Source organism: Panthera tigris, chromosome B2 (assembly GCF_018350195.1).
Source record: "Panthera tigris isolate Pti1 chromosome B2, P.tigris_Pti1_mat1.1, whole genome shotgun sequence".
Lineage (NCBI taxonomy): Eukaryota > Metazoa > Chordata > Mammalia > Carnivora > Felidae > Panthera > Panthera tigris.
The window spans coordinates 52,274,062-52,294,185 of record NC_056664.1 but is presented as its reverse complement, the minus strand read 5'-3'; the positions used below and the strand labels follow the sequence as shown (position 1 = coordinate 52,294,185).

Sequence of the window (20,124 nt, the reverse complement as noted above, 5' to 3'; positions counted from 1 at the left end):
TTACTAATTCTATATGTAGTGAATTCTGCTCAACATGCCAGATTTCTGATATGTTCTTTTTTGGAAAAGCTGTATAACAAAAATTGCATACTAACTACTATAATAATAAATTAAGTCAATGTACCCACTAATATCTCTGCTTAAAATGTTACATTACTAAATATCACTTCGAGGAGGAGCAGAATATGTGGCCCCAAATATATGGCTACTACTAGCATGTGGATTCTTTTGAGCTAAAGACAATCAAAACACAGAAGACTCGTAAAAACTTTTTACCTCTTCCTTAACTACCTAAAAGAATTTGGATAGGGGGCTAGGCTCAGAAAGAGATCTATGACCAGAGATAAATTTTTATTTGAAAGGCCTATCTGTATGGCAGCACAAACATCTAATTTCCAAACATCTGTTCTTCTTATTGCCCTGTGAGTCACCCTCTTCCCCTGTGAAGCCTCAGGCCCCTATCCCATTCCTTAGTTCAGGACAGCATACAAGCCTCAATTGCCCAACATGCCCTTGGGTCACATATATTTGGGGCTCTCATACATAAGAAGTTAAATTTGCTTTTCTCTTATTAATCTGTTTTATGTGAAATTAATTATTAGAACAGCTGAAGAACTTAAAAGGGGGGAAGGGAAATGTTTTCCACCCCTACAATTTCAAAGTTATCACTGACAGAATTTGGAAGGCTCTGGCACATTTAACCCTTCCTTTTTCTCCTCTAATTCCTCTTATTGGCCATCAACCTACATTTTCTTGTTTTTCTGCTTAATCTCATTTCAAAGCAGGTCTTTTAATCTTCTCTCCTCTGATATCTCTTTATAGAGATATTTGTGTCAACTGTATATGCACCTGGCTTTTGAGTTGGCTTCCAAAAATAGGAGGCCTCAAATAATAGGAAGCTTACCTTCACTTTTTCCATGGCAAGGATTCTCATATTCAGTGTACTGGAATCCTATTTAAAATGTAGATTCTAGAGTCTCCACCCCCTGAAATTCTGACTTACTAAGTCAGACACAGATTTTAAAATAAAAATTTTTTACCATGTACCCATTTTTGTTTGTTGGTTTTGTTTTTTGATGCATGATTCAAAGTGATCCTTTTCAAGATTTAAGAAAACACAGCTGTGATGATTTCAAATAAGAGGAAGCCAAGAGTAAAATAATCTGTAAAACATGTTTTTTTTAGTCACTAATGCAGTTCCTTCCATAGTCTTTCATATCTATGGGGAATATGTAAAAAGATATGGGCATAAAAATTTATATTGGTTATAAATCTCAGGTTTATCTCACCTGGCTTGACTTACTTAACCTCCTGACTTCATATTCAAGTGCTCATTATATACCTAGCTTTATTACCTCAAACTTAGAATGTGTGGCACCAAACTTTTGATTCTCCTTCCCTGCTTCAAAACTGCCCCTTCCCCTAGGGTCCCATATCTCATTAAATAGTACCATCCTCCATCGTGATATGAAAATGTTGACTCCTCTCTTTCACTCACTCTCATATGCAATCCCTCAGCAAATCCTGTTGATTTTATTATCAATATATACCCTAAATATCACCACTAGAATGTAAGGTTCCTAAGAGAAGCAGCTTTGTCTATTTTGTTTGTTGCTATAGGCACATAATAAATATTTTTTGAACCAGTGAATTTAACTAGTATTGCAGAAAAGGTCTTATCACTCAATGTACCCTTTGAGAAGTTTATATTCTGTGTATGCTTTTATTAAAAGCATACTATTATTTTAAAAGTATTTATTTAAAAGCATATTTTATTAAAAGCATATTATTACTTTTATTATTCCAGAAGACATTGTCTAAGAAATTTTCACATAAAATGTATACATTGCTTGCATAGCACAAAGAAAAACATCACTCAGAGTAGTAAACTAATTGTGAATGGCATGTGGGGGAGGAAGCCCTACTTCCTATTGAACAGCTATACGTGAATACTCCTCTAGCAATTCAAACTCAGACCTGCCTTTGCCAAATTCATCATGTCCTCTCACTAAAGACACTTGAATTTCTTTCCATATATTCTATGTTAAGAAAAGACAAATAGGATAATCAGTGTACTTTTTTTAAAAAATGTTTATTTATTTTTGAGAGAGAGAGAGTGAGAGACAGAGTGCAAGTGGGGGGAGGGGTAGATAGAGAGGGAGACACAGAATCCAAAGCAGGCTCCAGGCTATGAGATGTCATCAGAGAGCCCAAGGTAGGGCTCGAACCCACAAACCGTGAGATTGTGACCTGAGCGTAAGTCAGATGCTTAACTGACTGAGTCATCCAGGTGCCCCAGTCACTGTACTTTCTTTAACTAAAAACTTCTATTAATCAGAAGATTCTTTTTTATTCCTATCAACCTCTGCATCTGATGAGTTGCTAATTTCTATCTCCAGAATGTCTTTCAGATTTGTTTCCTTTTTCTCCCATATTCAATTCTACTGCCTTGGTTTTACCCTCATAACCACTTTCCTGAAAAGTCTCAACAGACTTCTATCTTCCCAGTATCTGGTCTTTCATATCTTCAACCCATTCTTACCATTGCCCCAGGTTAGTTTTCCTTCAGGAAGCTCTGACATATTAGAACTCGTTTTCAAATAACTTTGGAGCTTTCACACTTTTAAATCTAATTCAGCATGATATAACACTGCAGGTAAGACTGTGGCAGATACCTACCAAATAAAGAAGACCATGTAAGTAATGCAAAGCATCAAAGGAGATTACTTAAAGTTTCTATTTTTTGAAACCACCCAGAAAAGTTCATGAAACCCTGTGTTTTAATGGAATTCCCTGAATGACATTTCAGCGCAGCTATTTATATAAGCAATCATAAATTTACTCTTACTACATCATCAACTTAGGTGTACTTTCTTTTTTTTTTTAATTTTTTTTAACATTTATTTATTTTTGAGAGACAGACAGAGGCAGAGAATGAGCAGGAGACGGAGAGAGAGACAGAGATACAGAATCTGAAGCAGGCTCCAGGCTCTGAGCTATTTGTTAGCACAGAGCCCGACAGGGGACTCGAACTCACGAGCTGTGAGATCATGACCTGAGCTGAAGTCGGACACTCAACCGACTGAGCCACCCAGGTGCCCCAACTTCCTTTTCATCCTTTGGAATTTTCTAAATTATGCTCACATGTCAAAAATACCTCAAATGCTACCTCCTCAGTGAAGGTGTACCTCCTATCCCAAGTAAGATCCAACTTTTATTTTCTGCGTTCTAACATTTAACATATGCCTCTTCAGTAACACTCATATTATAGTCTATTGCTTACATGTTAGTCTTTCCTACAAGATTAGGAATTCCTTGTAAGTAAGGACCATACCTCATTCACTTCTGTATTTCCTCCACAGAATGTAATAGAACAGATTACACGTTGTGGATGTTCAATAAATATTTGCTGAATGAAATAAGAAAAGGAAATAGCTTCAAATTAGATAAGCCTTAGAAAACCAGTGTGTTGGCTTAGGCGGCTTTATTTTTTGGTGTATGTAACTTTTGCAGCTATAGTTGGACTGAGACCACTGATTTTCTATGCTGCTTTTACCTCCATTTGGATCATAAAGATGTATTTGTGTGACTTCAAACTAACAGTCTGTGGATACTGCCATTGTTGCCGATGGTGACTCAGCACTTAGAGAGGCTAAATGAACTCCTGTTTACCAGGAGAGAAAATCTATGCCAAGCTTGACTTGCTATTGCTCTTCTTCCCCTCTAGTGTCTGTGGCCAGGTACTGACAATGAGTTATATATCACTAAGGCAGTGCTGATTAGACATTGAAACTTCAGTTGACTTTACAAAATAATGTACATCAAAATTTTCATTTTCCTTATATTATGCACATATCTTCAACTTGGTATGCATACCGGCAGAGCTGTGCTATAAAAGGAGGAATAGAAATAGAGAAAAGATTTGTATTTACCTGCTGTTCAGAAGTGGGCAAGCCAAGCGATAATACATAAAGCTATTCAAAGAACTAACATGATAGCTCTCTAATACTAAATTTCACTATCTGGGAAATAGGAGCAAATAGTAACCCTATTGCACAGGTTGTTGTAGGATTAACTAAGAGAATGGATAGCAAATACTTTTGTTGGAGAGTTATGTAACTAGGGCAATATGACAATTCCAAAAAGCCTAAAATGTGAATTCTACTGCAATTCACTTCATTCATGAGAAATATTAATAAAGTCAGTTCAAAAGGTCAAGGGTTTGCTAGAAGAGCAATACCTCCCAACTTTGGGCAAGACTGAACTTTGATCTTTTACAATGTGTAATTTGATGGCTAGTTTAGGAAACTGAAGACTGAAGTTGGTCCAAAGGGTTTATTGTTGCCCTTACTCCCCTATTAAATGAAATATCTAGAACTATCCAGCTATTCCCAACAATGCTTTTGCACTCCACCTAAAACTAGAAATTGTTGTTTTTTTTAAATTGTCTGGACAGGAGAGTGTACCAGAATTGGCATAAGTCACTGGCAATGGAAGAGAATGACAAAGGATTCCTAAACCTGAGACCTCGTGGGCATTTCCCAAGTATCCTGGGCTCAGATGGAGATATGTTTGGTCCTTTTAATAGCAGAAAATATGGAATCAAGATAACATTCAGTCACAGCTCTCTTACTTCATCTGGGGTGCAAATGGTCAAATGTTTCCTTAGACTTTTATTAAATATGAAAATAACTAAAAGTTACTTTGAAACAAACACAGCTTAAGTAAGGATTTTGTATATTACAAGTTCTTCTCAGTTATCACAGAAATATAGCATGTCATTTGGAAGGATCTTGGTACAACTACCTTGAGAAAAAATGAACAAACCTGCCACAGTTTGTAAATCTCATTTGCTTTTCATGGGAAGAGCAAAATAGTTTTATTGTGATATCAAGGTGATTCCAGTGTTGGAGAGAAATTTTATCACTGGTCTCTCATAATCATTACTTTCATAATTATATAATATTTATTTTAATATGTATTCTCCTTAAGATATTTGAAAACTCAAATTATTAAGGTTTTTAATTTTAATTTTATATAAAATAAATTAAAACCTGCAATGTTTAATTTACAAAGCATATATACACTTATATGTAAAGTGTTTCTCCTGATAGAAATCTAATACTTTAATTGGTAGCCAAAAATCATATGCTTGGCACTGTTCTAGAAACTGATCATGTACTTGCAAAAAAAAAGAAAAAAGAAAATACTCTCATGAACTTAGATGTTACTTGAGGGAGACAATGGAAAAATTGACAAACCAACACTATAATTTCAAATAGTAGTAAAATCTATGACAAAAATAAAAGGGGACGGTATCATAATATGAAGAGGGATTCAGAGTGATACAGAATGGGCATTCTTACAGCCTTCTCTGAAGATGTGACAGGTGAACTTAGCAGGAGCCAGCTGTGAGAGGGTCACAGGGGGCTGGAAATTGTGAAGACTCTAAAGCAAGAATAACCTGAATCAGTTCAAGGAAAAGAAATTATGCTACAATGATCAATCACCCAAGGGATATTCTTTCTTACATGAATGTTCATTCAAGGACTTACTCATGTCTGTGTATTTATTCTTTTTGCTTCCCTAAAGGCTAGTTCAATTACTCATGGGGTAGTTGAAAGTATCTCTTAACTTTGTCAAAGTAAAGGCCTTATACAAAGTTTTTAGAATTCTTCACATTTCAAAGGTAGCTTCTTAATCCTGCATGAAAAAACTAGGGTGTATTGAAATCCTATTAGTCATATAATGCAAATACCTGTGTGTGTATATACAAGTGTTTTTATTTTTGATTTATGTGTTTTTTTTTAATTTTTATGTATTTTTAAGTTCTTAAATTCTTATTTTCCCCTTTTCCACTGAGATAGTTTTGCTTCCTGTCAGTGACCAGTTGCAAAATTCATTATGTCTGGGGGGAAAAAAAACACATAGATTCATATACTAGGTACTGTTATTTACTTTCAGGAATCTATGAGTCACCATCACCATCTCTGATGACTTCAAAGAACAAGGTCTTTCTAGGCTTTCCTATGTCTAAAATATAAATCAAGCCCAAGTACATAAAATGTTCCAATAATTATGAAGTCTTTTTTTCCTGCACCAGCTGGTGAAATTTGTTAATGTATTTTTTTTTTGAGCTTTCTAAGACTGGGAAACTTTTATAGTAAGTATTTTCATCGGAGAGACTAGATTTTTAGCTGTTCTTTTATAACCAAAAATTGACTTAGTTTCACCCAATGACAAAACTGTTTCATAAGCACTTAACCATATCACTTTACTTCTGTCTCTGAAAGATTAGCACAATCTGAACATTTTAAGAAAGACAAATTGGCTTCAAAATGATATTTATGAGGAACATGGTTCTCTACCAAAGTGGATGACTCATTAAATTCATTCTAAAATGATAAAATAAATTATTATAGACAATGACTTTCTGACCCCATTTCTAGCAATGTAGTGATAAAATCAAAGCCCCACATGGTTGTAACCCGTGTGCTTTATAAATTCATTTTATATAGTCACTGAGTAGTAATAAAAACTCACTGAAAATCTAGGAAAGGATATTATAATTTATAATCATTGCCATATTCCCATTGTGGAGCTAGGAATAGCAAAAAAAAGGTTTTAAACTAACCACAGTTTTAAAAATTTTGAAGTGTTACCATGTCAACTTGTGGAGAAATATTCCCTGTAATTCCTTAAGGGGTCCCCTGGGGTCAGTGTATTATCATCTTTGATTATGTGCATGACAAAAACGCCCATTTAAGATAAAATTTCAAATGAACATCTTAAGAAAGTTGTAACTAACTTAGAGTAAAACTTGGAGGCTTTAGTTGGAAAATATAAAACATTTTCATTATGTTCCTAATTTTTTATCTTTTGACCTCAGTGTGAGGTCAACACATGATTTAAAGTCCAAAAAGATGGATAGCTAGGAGTACAGCAACCAACCAAAATCTCAAAAATAAGTTATTACAAACATTATTTTAGTGAAAAGCTATACAGAATACTGGAAAATGCCAATAGAGCTATGGCATGTAAGAGTCAAAAAGTACAAAAAAAAGAATCATAAGTACTGATTTCAGAAAAGACATGAAAATTATTTTAAAGAGAAATACTTCTCAAATTGAAATATTCTACAAAGCAAACATAGCAACAGTTGCTATATTTTAGTCTTCTTCCTTTTCCCTTCCTTTATTTGTTTCTTCATTTCTCACTCTCTCCTTTTCCCTTTTCTTTCCTTATGCAACATAACAGCAAGAAATCCAAGAATAAGAGAGAGAATGGGAACTCAAGACAGAAGCTGTAATGTTTTGGAACATGATCTTGAAAGTGGCATTTCTAGTCACCTAGAAGTAATTATCTAGAAAATATTGATCACGTCTTTTATTATCAGTTTTTGTTTTCATTAAAGGAAGCTTCATTAAATGAGCCACAAAAAGGACAGAAATCCCACTGTGAAAACCTTCACAAATATTTCCCCCTTTGGTTTTATTCTTTACATTATCCCTGCAATACTCTGATGAAAAATGCCAACTACGATGGTGCTCTCCTTAAATCTTCAAAGGGCTCCCTCTAAACTGCGGTGTCAAAACTAGCTGAGATCTTCAGTATGGTACACAATCCCCATCGACTGTTCAGCTTTATCCCTAGACTCTCCTCATCTGCACTTATACTGGAGTTACTCAATTGCTTAGCATTCTTTTCATAGTCCATGCTATTTCACGCCTCTTTGATTTTGCTCGTGTTGTTTCCTTTGCTTAGAACATCCTTACCCAATTTTCTTCACCTGTGCAACTTGAATTCATGCATTAATACTCAGTGTGGGTGTCATCTCCTCCTGAATCTTTCTGTAATCCCCCAAATGGAACTAAGTGTCCTTCTTATATGCTTCCACTGTATCCTGTAACCCATCTATCAAGCACTTGTCACATTATATTGAGATTATCTGTTAATAGGTCTGTCTTTAACTGAAGTGTAGGTTCCTTGGTTTCTATTATCTTTGTACCCTAGATTCTTAGCACAGTAATTGGCACAAAGTCTCCCAATATTGTGTTATTTCCACTGGCAGAGATCCACAATATGAAATGGATATATCTATCAGCTTCTCTTAGGCTTATGCCAATAGGTATTTGATTCCTCTAATTTTCCTTATTCTCAGTTTATATGCATTAAATATATTTTTAACCATTGTGTGGTTTCTGTAACAGAGACAGTGTTCCTTTACCCTTTCCAGTCCTAGTTGGAGTTAGGTTGACAAAATTTGATTGGTTTTTGCCAAATGATCATAAGGCATAACTGACATGTGTTGATATTAGGCAAAGGTAGTTTAGAGCCAGTATATTTTTCCAATTCACTCTTCTCCTACCATGAGGGTGCTAGATACTTTATATGCCACCTAATAACTCATACATGAATTGAAAAATTTTAAACAAGGTAATTTTATTATCTCACGGCCTCTAAAGGGTCTATGAAGAGTTTAGTGAGATCTGTCTCAGAGTATGTCAGTAAGTTTCGGTCAAGCTAGGGGATTGGGGGAGGATGCTATTATGTTATCTCAGACTGTGGCTGAAGGATTTGTCTCCAAGTTCACGTGGTTGTTTGCAGGGCATATTTACCGTACGGTTTTTGGAGGGATATTTTAATTTCCCACCATGTGGGTTGCTTATAACAAGGCAGCTTATTTTCTCCAGGGTGCAAAATATACAAGAATGAGAGAGAATGGGAACTCAAGGCAGGAGCTGCAACCTTTTATAATATTCAAAGTGATATACAATCACTTCTGCTGTATGTTGTTGGTCACCCAGATCAATTCTTGCACAATGTGAAAGCGAGCTACACAGGGTTGTAGTTGATCAGTTGATGGGGGAACATTGGGAACCATTTTAGAGGCTGGTCACAATGGAGGCCACATGTCAAAGTGGTGCATGAAACATGAAGGACCCCTCAACCAGGAGTCATTGTATGAAACAGACTCTCCCATCCATATTAAATGTTAAACAAACAATAAATAAACTTGTGTGACAATAACCCAATGAAAATCCAGGGTTTATTTGCTACTTTGGCATAGCCTAACTATTCCAACCAATAAAGGTCTTTCTGTATATATAACTATTGAAAGAGACTATGATGATTCAAAGGACTTCAAATATTCTAAGATTTGTAAATTTAAGTTCTTATTTTGAATCAAAACACAGGAATTCTTTCCTTTCTTTCTTTTTGCCAGGCTCATGAATTTGGCTAATCTTTATTCAGAAAACTGACAAAATCAGATATTAAAGACATCATAGCTGAAAGCCAGACAAAGTTAGTTAGCATGTCTTATCCTGGGATCTTGGAATACAAGACTGGCAAGCTTTTCCCAAGCTGACACATAACCCCTTGATATTTCCATGTACGCAAACTTTTCTTTTAAAGTAATTATAACTCACTTCAAGTACTTGATCCACTGAATAAGACATACCTCATAATGTTGTGGAGAATAAATCAGACAATATATAAATGTAACAATGTCTTCTGAAGAGTAAAATACTATATAATTGTTAAACATTGTTCATATATATTATATATTTAAAGAACATTACTAGAAAAAGCTCAGTGATGATAATCTCAAAATATTTTTAAGAATAAAATACATATTCTGTTGGAAACAAACTTAATGCTATTTAAAACATATATCCTATATCCATTTACTTGGTTAAAAGATAACGTCTCATTGAGAACAAAAGTAAAATGAATAAAAGCAGCCCAAAGAGTCAGCAATTCAACACTGGACATATATTTCATGTGTCTTATCCAGTAGCATCTCCAAGTATTCTATTGTCTGTGTTTAAAGGTCATTTCATGCCTGGTGTGAAGGGCAATGTTCTTTGGACATATATAATACCATTATGCTCTAGGAACATCATTATTTGACATAAAGATTGACCTATTCAGTTAAATCAGTAGAAATGTATGATTTTTAAAAAAGTAACAGTTATATCAGAAAAATAAAAAATAAAATACATGAGTAGGTTTGAAAACCAAAAAAGAAAAGAAAAAAAAAATTAGATTATTTGACACATTAAATATTTAGATTCTGTCTTAAGACCGAATGTGTGTGTGTCTAAAGACAGCACATCCAATAACTAAATAATCCTTGGCCACAATTATCTAACATTTATCCAGTGAATCACCCCCCTGCCGCCGACACACACACACACCCTGAACAGGCAAAAGTGTTTTTGGCATCACCTAGTTTACCTTGAAAATTTCTCTTGTAAAGTAACCCTAGCCTGACCTTGATTAGCTTATCAAATGAGCTCATCCCCATAGCTGAAGAATTGTAGTCTACCAGAGATATGGCATGGCAACATGCCAGAACAACTCTGTAAATCGTCTAGAGGGCACATCTAAGCATCATTTCCACTCGTTTTTCGTCTGTGTTTCTGAGTCAGGATTAGAAGTAAGGGAGACAGGATGAAGTAATGGAAAACAGGTGGGCCATGGGACCTGCTCAATCCATATTTGAAACTTAGTGCTGCCACTTATTGTCTGAATATACTTTGGAACAAGTTAAAATAGCTTTTGAATTTCATTTTACTCATTTGTAAAGTGAAGCTATTAATCTCCTCCTTACAAGTTTGTTATGAGGCATCAATAAAATACATATATTTGTTGTGGAGCTTAGTATTCAGAACCTGGCATATAGTACTCAATAAATATTCTTCATTTTTCTTTGCAGTGAGAAAGGGAACTAGAGATGAATCCTCAGCTTCCCCCAACACAGGTCACTGACTGACTCCTATTAATGAGCCACTACTTAACAGAACCTGTATGCCTATGGGAGTGGGCTATGTCATAATGCTATAAGAAGAAAGATGGCAAAATCTTCTTTCACCTATAAAATAACACAAGCAGTGGATACTCTGGGGAGCCGAATGAGAATTCAGGAACTTTGAACTGCTAACATAGCTGCAGTACATGAGGATTTGCAAATATATTCTAGAATATAAAATGATGAAAATTAGTGTAAAGATATAAAATATGTATGTCCTAATTAAACCAATAAAAATTGTAAAAACTAGAATATTGTATTTTTATTTGAGTGTTAGATTTCACCTCTTTTGAAAATGGGTATTTTCATTATTTAATTTTCCTCATTTTTTTTTCAAATATAGGAAGAATTCATTACATTTAAATTATCAGTAGCACATGTTATCTCATTATTTCTGTACATGATAAATGTTGCTGTTGTCTATGAAATAGCCATTTAAAAAGTCATCACTGGGATTTTGTTCAAATCAAAAACATGATTTATTTTACCCAATAAAACTAGGTGGTTATGAGTTTAGTAAAAGTGTGGAGGCATCTGTCTAAGTCATATTCAGATAAGCATATTTTACATTCTGTAACTAAAAACACACAAGTTTAAAGCTCAGTGGCTAGGTATAAGCTTTTATAGGCATCATTCATGACTTCTATCAGGTCTTGGAAGAAATGAGTAATGTATTATCTCTAACCTATTCTGTCTCCTGTGAAGGAAAGGGTGGGTTTAGAAACACCCATGAACGTGAACTGGGCATTAGGAGAAGCAGGAAAGAAATGTTTCTTAGGCTTAAGAGTAGTGGGAACTTGTAACTCTGCCAGTTCCATCTCTGGGACATATGATTAGCTCTGTAAGAAGCAACCCATTACAGATATTCATCCATCTATCCACCCAAATTAGCTTAACTGTTACTGGGTAAATTTTGTAATAGGCACTGTGCTTCAACTAAGTTAAATCAACATATTACCTCTGTGTGTGTGTGTGTGTGTGTGTGCGCGTGCATGCATGCACGCACACACACATGCTATGTAAAACATTAATAGACCAAAACAACCCAACTACAACCCATAACTCACTAAATGGGACCCAATACAAGCAAATTTAAACTAAAAGACAGAAAATTATCATAATAGTTAGCAATGCCCTTCACTGAGAGTTGAGAAGGCAATGTTAAGTAGTTAATATGAGGGCACTAAACACCTGTTAGGGTGAGTGGGTGGAGCTGGTATGGAAAAGGAGAACAACATGTGCAAACTCCATTTTACTAATAGCTTTTAGGAAACCTCTCAAATGATAAAAAGGCTAGAGCAGAGGTCATAAAGAGCTCTGTAAGCTACAGACTGGCTGTGTAGGCAGAGGATGGCTGTAAACTACATCAGGGGTAGATCTCAATAGTGGGAATGAAGAGATAGAAATTGGCATTTATTGTCTACTATATGTCAGGTAAAACACACACACACACACGTGTGTGTGTGTGTGTGTGTGTGTGTGTGTGTGTGTGCCCCTGTATATGTCATGTTCTCATAAGATTTCTACAAGGCAGGTAGTATTAACCTTAATTTATTTTCGATTAGAAAAAACAGACATAGAGAGTTCAATAACTTGCTAATGATCACACAAGAAGCAAGAAGCACAGCTGGAATGATGTCATGTGTTGAATGTTTTCGTCATCTTTCACATGGAGACAGCAACAGGGAAGATAGAAGCATTCCAGGTGAAAAATCATGATATCTTTGAATGCAAAATTAAGGGAGGCAGAGATTTGCTCATTTCCTCTAGATGTTTAATGTTTCAATTGACCAGAAACCATCATTCCACCCAGTTTCAACTCAAGAGAAAAGAACTAAGTATAACACCAACTATATTACTTTGAGTGTCCCTAAGAGCCCTCCCCTCAACACACATTAATTTTAAAAACACTGCTCAAAATGTACTGGTCAAATAATTGAATGCATCTACTTGGCTATAGTACAAGACATACTTAGGAATAGGTTATATATGGCATAATTTTGAAGATACTGGAAAAACACTGCTTCCAAAAAGAACTCTGTCCTACCTACCTTTCTTCCTATGACCTAAAATTCTATAAGTAGACATGCACATGTCTTTTATTAGAATGCATATACTCATGAAATTTAATGTAGAGTAACTTTTGTCTTAGTTTGAATGACTTGTGTTGCATTTGTTTTTTTTTTTTCCAGAAAAATACTTTCCATCACAGGGAAGAAATATCTAATACATATGGGAGAAGGGACACAATGAAATAAATGGGCTGGGGAGAGAAGAAAAAGAGGTAGAGATGATCAAGAATTTGTCATTCTGCTCAGGGCATATCCTGTTACATCACTTCACAAAATGACAGTGTGGGAGAAATGACTTCTAACTGATCACATTATATTTGTAAGTTCAACAAGGTTGAGATTTTCCAAGTAGTCAGTTACATAAAAGTGCAAATGGTGAATGGACCCGAAGGGTCAGGGATTACATCTGCTGCCAACACTGTGGTCTTTCACCTTCATGCCTAATGTTACCTCTTTATCTTACATGAATAATGTGATTCCTTGTCCTGCCACTCTATGCATAAAATTACTTACACTAAAGGGGCAAAAAAGCAATTCTCAATCTAATCCGTTTTGCAAATTTGACAGTGACATTAAAGAGCAGGAAGTTGTCTGTGAGTAATGACACTGATCATTTGTTTAAATGTCAAACTTCGTCAACTTTCAGGGAATATGTCCATAAAGAATGGGTTTCCGTTCAGCCAGAGAGGATTTCAGTGTTATTTAGTCCTGAAGAAAATAGCTGTTAGTATCTTGAGAGCATAATGCTTTGAGTAAAAATTTCTTTTTAAGCTGAATGGAATTGGCCATTTCAGCACTTGGGACTGTGGACAGTGCTCTCTTCCTTGTGTTATGAAACATGTAGTCTTACTGTAGAGGTGTTTCCTTTTTGAAACTAAAACATTCTCCAGGCTAACAAACCTATACTCCTAAACTATGCAATTAGAATATGGAGACTATGCATCAACATCCTGTGTAAAGTCAGAATGAAGTAACAGCAAAGGGAAACAAATTTTATCACAGAGATTAAGTGTGAAATAAATATTAAGGAAGGGAATTAGTTATGATTTGCAGCTATTCTTGCAAAACAGGTCAAATTTTTACTGCAATGCAATAACATTCCTCTCTGGATAGGATTTTGCTTCAGACAATGACAGAGCCATTAACCCTTCATGGTAATTTATTAACAGTGGACATAGATGCAAGAGAGAACAGGAAGTACATTTAATAGGCTTGCAGACAGCAAAGAGCAGAGAATTCATTCTCTCTATGCTTTCTAGCTCTAGAGTGGAATATCAATGGAGAATTCTGGATCTGAGATCAGATGAAATGGAGTTGAATCTGAATAGTGTTCTTTAATTAGCCATTTCATTTCTCTAAGTCTTGTTTCTCCTCCTGTCAAATGTGGGTTACTTTGAGGTTTAAGTGAGGATGTAGGCAGAGAGGTCTGGCATACTGGTAGGTACTCAATGGATGTTCAATTTAGATTATTTACTTTTCATTAAGCATTGACATAATACAGTGATAGGTTTCTATGCTAGTGGCCAGATGTTTTAATAGCTGTAAACTCTAAGAAGGGATGTCAAAAAGGGAAACAAGAAAGGCATCATTATTAACAGACTTATCCTTACAGCAAAGTACCCTAAGTGTGTGTATTTTCACCTTCATCCACCTTATTTGCATCACCCAAAGATTCCCCTTATGTTTACCTTTTAAAAAATCAACAAAAGGAGAGTAGCCTGAAAATAGCACAGTAAGCATTAAAAAAACAACTACAAAGTTTTCAGAGGATTCTTATCTCTCTTCAAAAATAACATTTTACCAACTCTCTCCAGAATGCTTCTCAGTCACATACTTAGCAACTACTCTGTCTTTTGAATTGATGAGAGACTACTTTGAATGCTTCCTATCCAGAATGACACACTTGGGGAGAGAAGGTAAAAATCAGATTAATGCTAAAAGCCTGATAAGTTCCTTATCATCCTCCCTTGCAGCTACAAATTCTTTGCTTTGGACTTCAAAGCCACTCAACCTATCTCATCTCACCCCGTCTTCTTCCCTTTTTATAACTGAAAATCAAGAGCAGCAATCTTGTAGCCTCCCCCCTCTCCTCCTGTCATTTTCAACAGAGATTGCCTCCACACTGCCCTCTGCATTTGAAACGCCTCCCACTCTCCATTCATCAAGGTACATGCTCCTTCCATTCACAATTTATGTTAAGTCGTCCCTCCCTTCCAAAGCTCCTTTTCTTTAAGTGGATTCCCCAGCTGCCCTAATAAACTCCACCACCAGTCTCATACAGCACTGTACCTCCCACCCCCACGACCCCACCCCCCTCCCCCTGCAACATTCAGAAATTAGCTAAGGTGGGAAATGGACGAGGAAATCTATGTCTGCATACAACCCAGACAGGAACAAATAGAGAGCTTAGCATTAAGCTCACCATCTCCTCTCAGAAGGGGGAAAAAAAAAAAAAAAAAAACATTACAAATTTTTTTTTCCAAGCCTGACAACAAGCATGTTCTAGGGGGGGGGGAAATACACACACACACACACACACACACACACACACACACACACACACACAGGTTGAGTGGATGAATGAATGAATATCGGATAGGTGGATGAATGATTGCGATCTCTTTGGTACTTTTCTCAGATGCCCCTCCTTCTTGCTTGCTCCTGGCAGGGTTTCTGTTTAATTCAGCTTCAGCGTGTGAGTGCATCTCTATGTTTTGCCTCTGTCTCCACTCACTGCCCTTTCATTACCACCTCTAGACAGAGCCGAAGCCTCCGCGCCAAAGGGCACTCTACCTAGCTCACAAATGCTTTGTGACTCCAACGGCCAAAGACAGCTTGCTCCTCAGGAGCACAGCTTTGCATTTTGCCAGCTTCACCTCTCCGGAAAGCCCCCCAAACAGCCGGCTACGTTACACAAAAGGATGACTAATTTCCCCATACTCAACAAAATCCACCTGAGACCCAGTCGCTGCCCCTCTCTTGGGGCTTGTAACCTAGGTGTTCGCAAAAGAAACACGCTTCCCTGCTTCTCCCTGCAGATGCAGAAAGGAATTACGACTCCAGGGCTGGGTCCTGGTTCCTAAAATCAGAAAACTTTTTTTCTTTCTTTCTTTCTTTTCTTTTCTTTTTTTTTTCTTTTTCTTTTTTTAAAAACCAAACCCCACCCCGAGAGCAGCGACCTCTTTGTTTGCATCCCAAGGGGAGGGAGGGGTCTCCTGAGCCTTTGCAGCCAGGGGTGGAAGGGACGTGACAGCCCTCTGGAGGGCTGCCCTGGACGAGACTCACCCAGGACGTTCCCAATGAGAGCCACCACGAACACGATGATGTAGCCGGCGATCAGGACCCACTCATATTCTTTCGGGTGTAGGTATTCCCTCCACAGGTACCGCAGGAATTCCTCGTCGTCATAGTCGGTGGGGTTTAAAAAAGCCTCTTGAGTTTCATTCAGCTCCGAAGCAGATGACCAGTTGCGACAAGGGGGGGAGTCCTCCAGTTTGGTACCGGACATCACGGGCTCGAGTCCGGTTCCGCTCAGTGCCGCAAGCCGCTCTTCCCCTGCCCCATGAGCCCTGTGATTTGCGGTGGGAAAGGCGGCGCGGAGACGCGAGAAGGGGCTTCGGAGCAGAAAATGACGTGAAAAGTTACTGAGCCAATGCCTCCGGAGTCTTGTGCCCGGCAACTTCTGCGGCGGCTTCGCTGTCTTTGCAGACGATTTTGAAGAGAGGCGGCTGAGGAACTGGGGACCCGGCACTGGAGGCTGCAGCAATGACACCGGGAGGAGACAGCTACCTCGGGCTCGGCTCAGGCTCAATTACTCCTCATTCCAGCACTGAGTCCGCAGCCCACAGCCTCCGCCCGCGCTGAGGGAGAGCTGAAGCTGGGGGGGTGGGGGTGGGGGGTGGGGGTAGTCCTGAAAATCTTTTTAACCTGTTTCTCCCCCTTTTCTACTTTTCTCCTCCATTTCTCACGTGCAGTTCCCATGACCCATACACAAACACGTGTAGGTCTATTGACATGACAGTCATGTGAACACATGGCTAATATAGGATTTGTTGTTAATATAGCATTTGTCTTTTTAATGTAAACATAAAAGGAATGAGGAGGGGCCACTGTGTTCCTCAAGTAGGTCCATGCAAAAGTCATCTCAGGCAAACACTGTAACGTTTGTTTGGCTTTGCCAGTTTAGCACTTGCTGAATCTTGAACATAGCACCTCCTCTCCCCATTCTCCAAAGTGGAGAAGGAGACCATTTTTGAATCGAAGGATATAGTTAGCTGGCATTGTACTTGCACTACCAAGTGTCACAGGAAAAACAGCAGCGATTCCTTGAAGAACACTAGGGTCATATGTGTGCTCATAGTTAATGTTGTCAAGCAACGTTACAGATCAAACAGGGTGAAAGGAACTTCTTAGAAGGATGTAGTGGTGTGCACACAAATGCTCTCTGGTTAATACCACACCCCACTGGTCTTTCTTCTTATTGACCCAGGACTGATGTCACCTGCCACTCTCTAATGAAACTGATTTTGTCTCTAAGAATAGTATTTTGGGATTTGTCATAGTATGAGTTCAGGATCCTTTCGTTCTCAATAACTGTGATAGGAATACTGCATTTGATTATAATTTTGTACATGGGAAGGACCTCAGACGGTATCTAGCCTGAACTTTAGCTTAATATTAAAAGCCTTCTAATAACTTTGCTGATGTTCTCCCACCTAGTGTGGATGGACCACCTCAGTTTCTGACTTCCACCATCGTGGGGCTGTTCTAAGGTTTAGAGAGCTCTTCTTTACATTAAGATTTTAAATCAATATACAACTTTCTTAGTCTTTTACTCTCAATTCCTAGTTTGCGTCTTGGTGCTACATGGAATAAATCTTCCATATGCCAATCCTTCACATACTCAAAATAAGTGTAACAGCCCCATTTCGTTTCCTCCACTTTTCCTCTAATTATTTCCACTGTTTTTCAAATGACACTATCCCCACGACCTCCGGTCATTTGGTCTTCCTTTAGGCAATTGTCAATGCCTTGCATAATAGGAAACTAGGAGATACAGTAATTTGGATGGGTTTTGCTGGTACAAAATGTACATTATCATGTGGATGCAACCAACGCCTATAATTAATTTGTTTATTCAAATGTCACAAGACACTGTTAGTTCACATTTAGTGTTAAGTCAATCCTCCTGACTCTACCATAGTCATAATTCTTCACATCTGTTTTCTAATTTACATCTGACAAAATTCTCTCATAAACATTATTTTAAAACCACTGAGGAGTTGACTATGATTAGCCCTGTTTTACAGCTGAAGAAACGGTTCTGGAGAAATTAAACGATTTACCAAAGGTCAAGTGACTAATCTGCAGCAAGACCATTCTGTTCTTCTGATCCCAGCTTGGGGTTTCCATTATTCTACAGATGTCATATTTCACAAGAAATACTGTTATTATATTTTCCCAGTCTGCACTAGTCACTTAAGAGAAGAAAAATAAATGGGCATTTGACACCTCAGACAAATATTTACTTAATTTTTCTATTCCATTGTCAGTGATACAAGTTAAACAAGGTTACTGCTTTCATGCACTTTACTTTCTAGGGAAGACAGAAAGGAAACAAATTGACTATAAATACATAAGAAGAATATTAGGAAGGGATAAATCTTATGTTTTCAAACAAAATCCAGTGAAGTGATGGTGAGTGGAGAGTCCCAAAGGCCATGTTAGAAACAGATGGTCAAAAGGCCTGTGCGAAGAGGTAACATATAAGTAGGATACTCCCATGATGTATGCACATATTAATTTATTTTTTTCTAATTTGAGGTTTCACCAGATCTTAAATACTGATGCTATGATCCAAAGAATTAGCCATTTCACCAGACCTCTTGTCATCAGTGAATTTGACAAGCAGGCCTTCTGTGGTTTCATTCATGTTCTCCGATACAAATCTGCTAACTTTATTCTGTGGCATAATGTGTCCCTCTGATTAATGTATGTTGTTTTCCTCGTCCATGTACTATTATTTTCAAAATGGGAAAGGCTGTTGCTACTTTAGTTGCAATCTATATTCTGTGACATCTTCAAATTTTTTGTCATTGACAAAACACAAATATGGACCCTGGATGCTGTTTTCTAAGTACTCAGTGTTTTTGCGTGTGTGATATTTCAACTCACCTATACTTCAATCCACTCTTTTTAAATTTTCTACCTGCAGTTAATCATCACTCTTTACTAGAAGTGTAAATAAGGAGAAATGAAAACATATCTTGTTCTGATGTGTGCTTTATGTTGTGACAAGCCTGGATTTACCTTGAAAAGTGTTCCATTTTTTCTGTCCATAATTTATAGGTGATTGATTTTAAATATGTGGTACTCTGTTGCCATACAAAAATTCCACTCAAACCTTCAAATTATTATTTTATTTTGTTGCAAGCACGTTAGAGAGGATAAATATTGCAGTACTCATTTTGATGTGATACCTTTCCTTAGATCCTCTGATATATTTTAGGACATTTGAAAAGAATGTTTAGATCTGAAGATATAGTTTTCTTCAATTCAGAATCTTTCTGCTACATGAAGAGAAAAGGAGTCAGCTCAATATCACAAGACAGTATAGAAAGTTCTAAATTTGTCTAGTGATGACCTCTTAAGGTTGTTATAAGAATTAAATGAATTAATATTTTTAGAAAAGTCTCTGGTATATAGAAGGGATTTGAAAATGTTGAATAAGATTTAGAATGATGTGGTCTCCTGGTGTGAATATTATTTGCTTTACATATCAATTCCTCTAAGTATTAATATATATTTAGAAAAAGTAATGTGGCTCACAATAGTCTAAGTAATTCTGTTTAACTACCTATCTTAAGTTTTTTTTCTGTCACTTTTAACTCTCCGACTCTCTGAATATATTAAAAATGAGAAAGAAAAGGAAAATAAAACCCCAAAACAGATCCCCCCCACCTCAGCAGTTGTAGTTAAGTTGCTCAGAGATCACAGATTACATTGGCTGTCCCAGTTTTTAAATTCTTATTCCTGATGCCAGACCACACTTTTTGAAGCCTATAATAACTTTATGAATCCATTTCATTAAATATTTCTGAGTATTCCCTATGTTCCCAGGAGTTTAGTTAAGAGCTGGAGGCATCAAGATCAATAAGACATAGTCTAGCCTCAATGATTGCATAGTGCACCAGCGAAATTAGCAGTGTTATGATTATAGAATCACTCTGTGAGTTT

The 20,124-nt window shown here is 36.9% G+C and overlaps 1 protein-coding gene across 1 annotated transcript in view; it reads right to left on the bottom strand.

Moving 5' to 3' along the window:
* HCRTR2 (hypocretin receptor 2) overlaps positions 1–16,396 on the bottom strand; it is a 107,617-nt gene extending 91,221 nt beyond the window's left edge. Inside the window, exon 1 of the mRNA XM_007095539.3 lies at positions 16,174–16,396. Coding sequence (XP_007095601.1) covers positions 16,174–16,396 — 223 coding nt within the window. The remainder of the gene's footprint in view (positions 1–16,173) is intronic.
* Between the last annotated feature and the right edge of the window lie 3,728 nt (positions 16,397–20,124).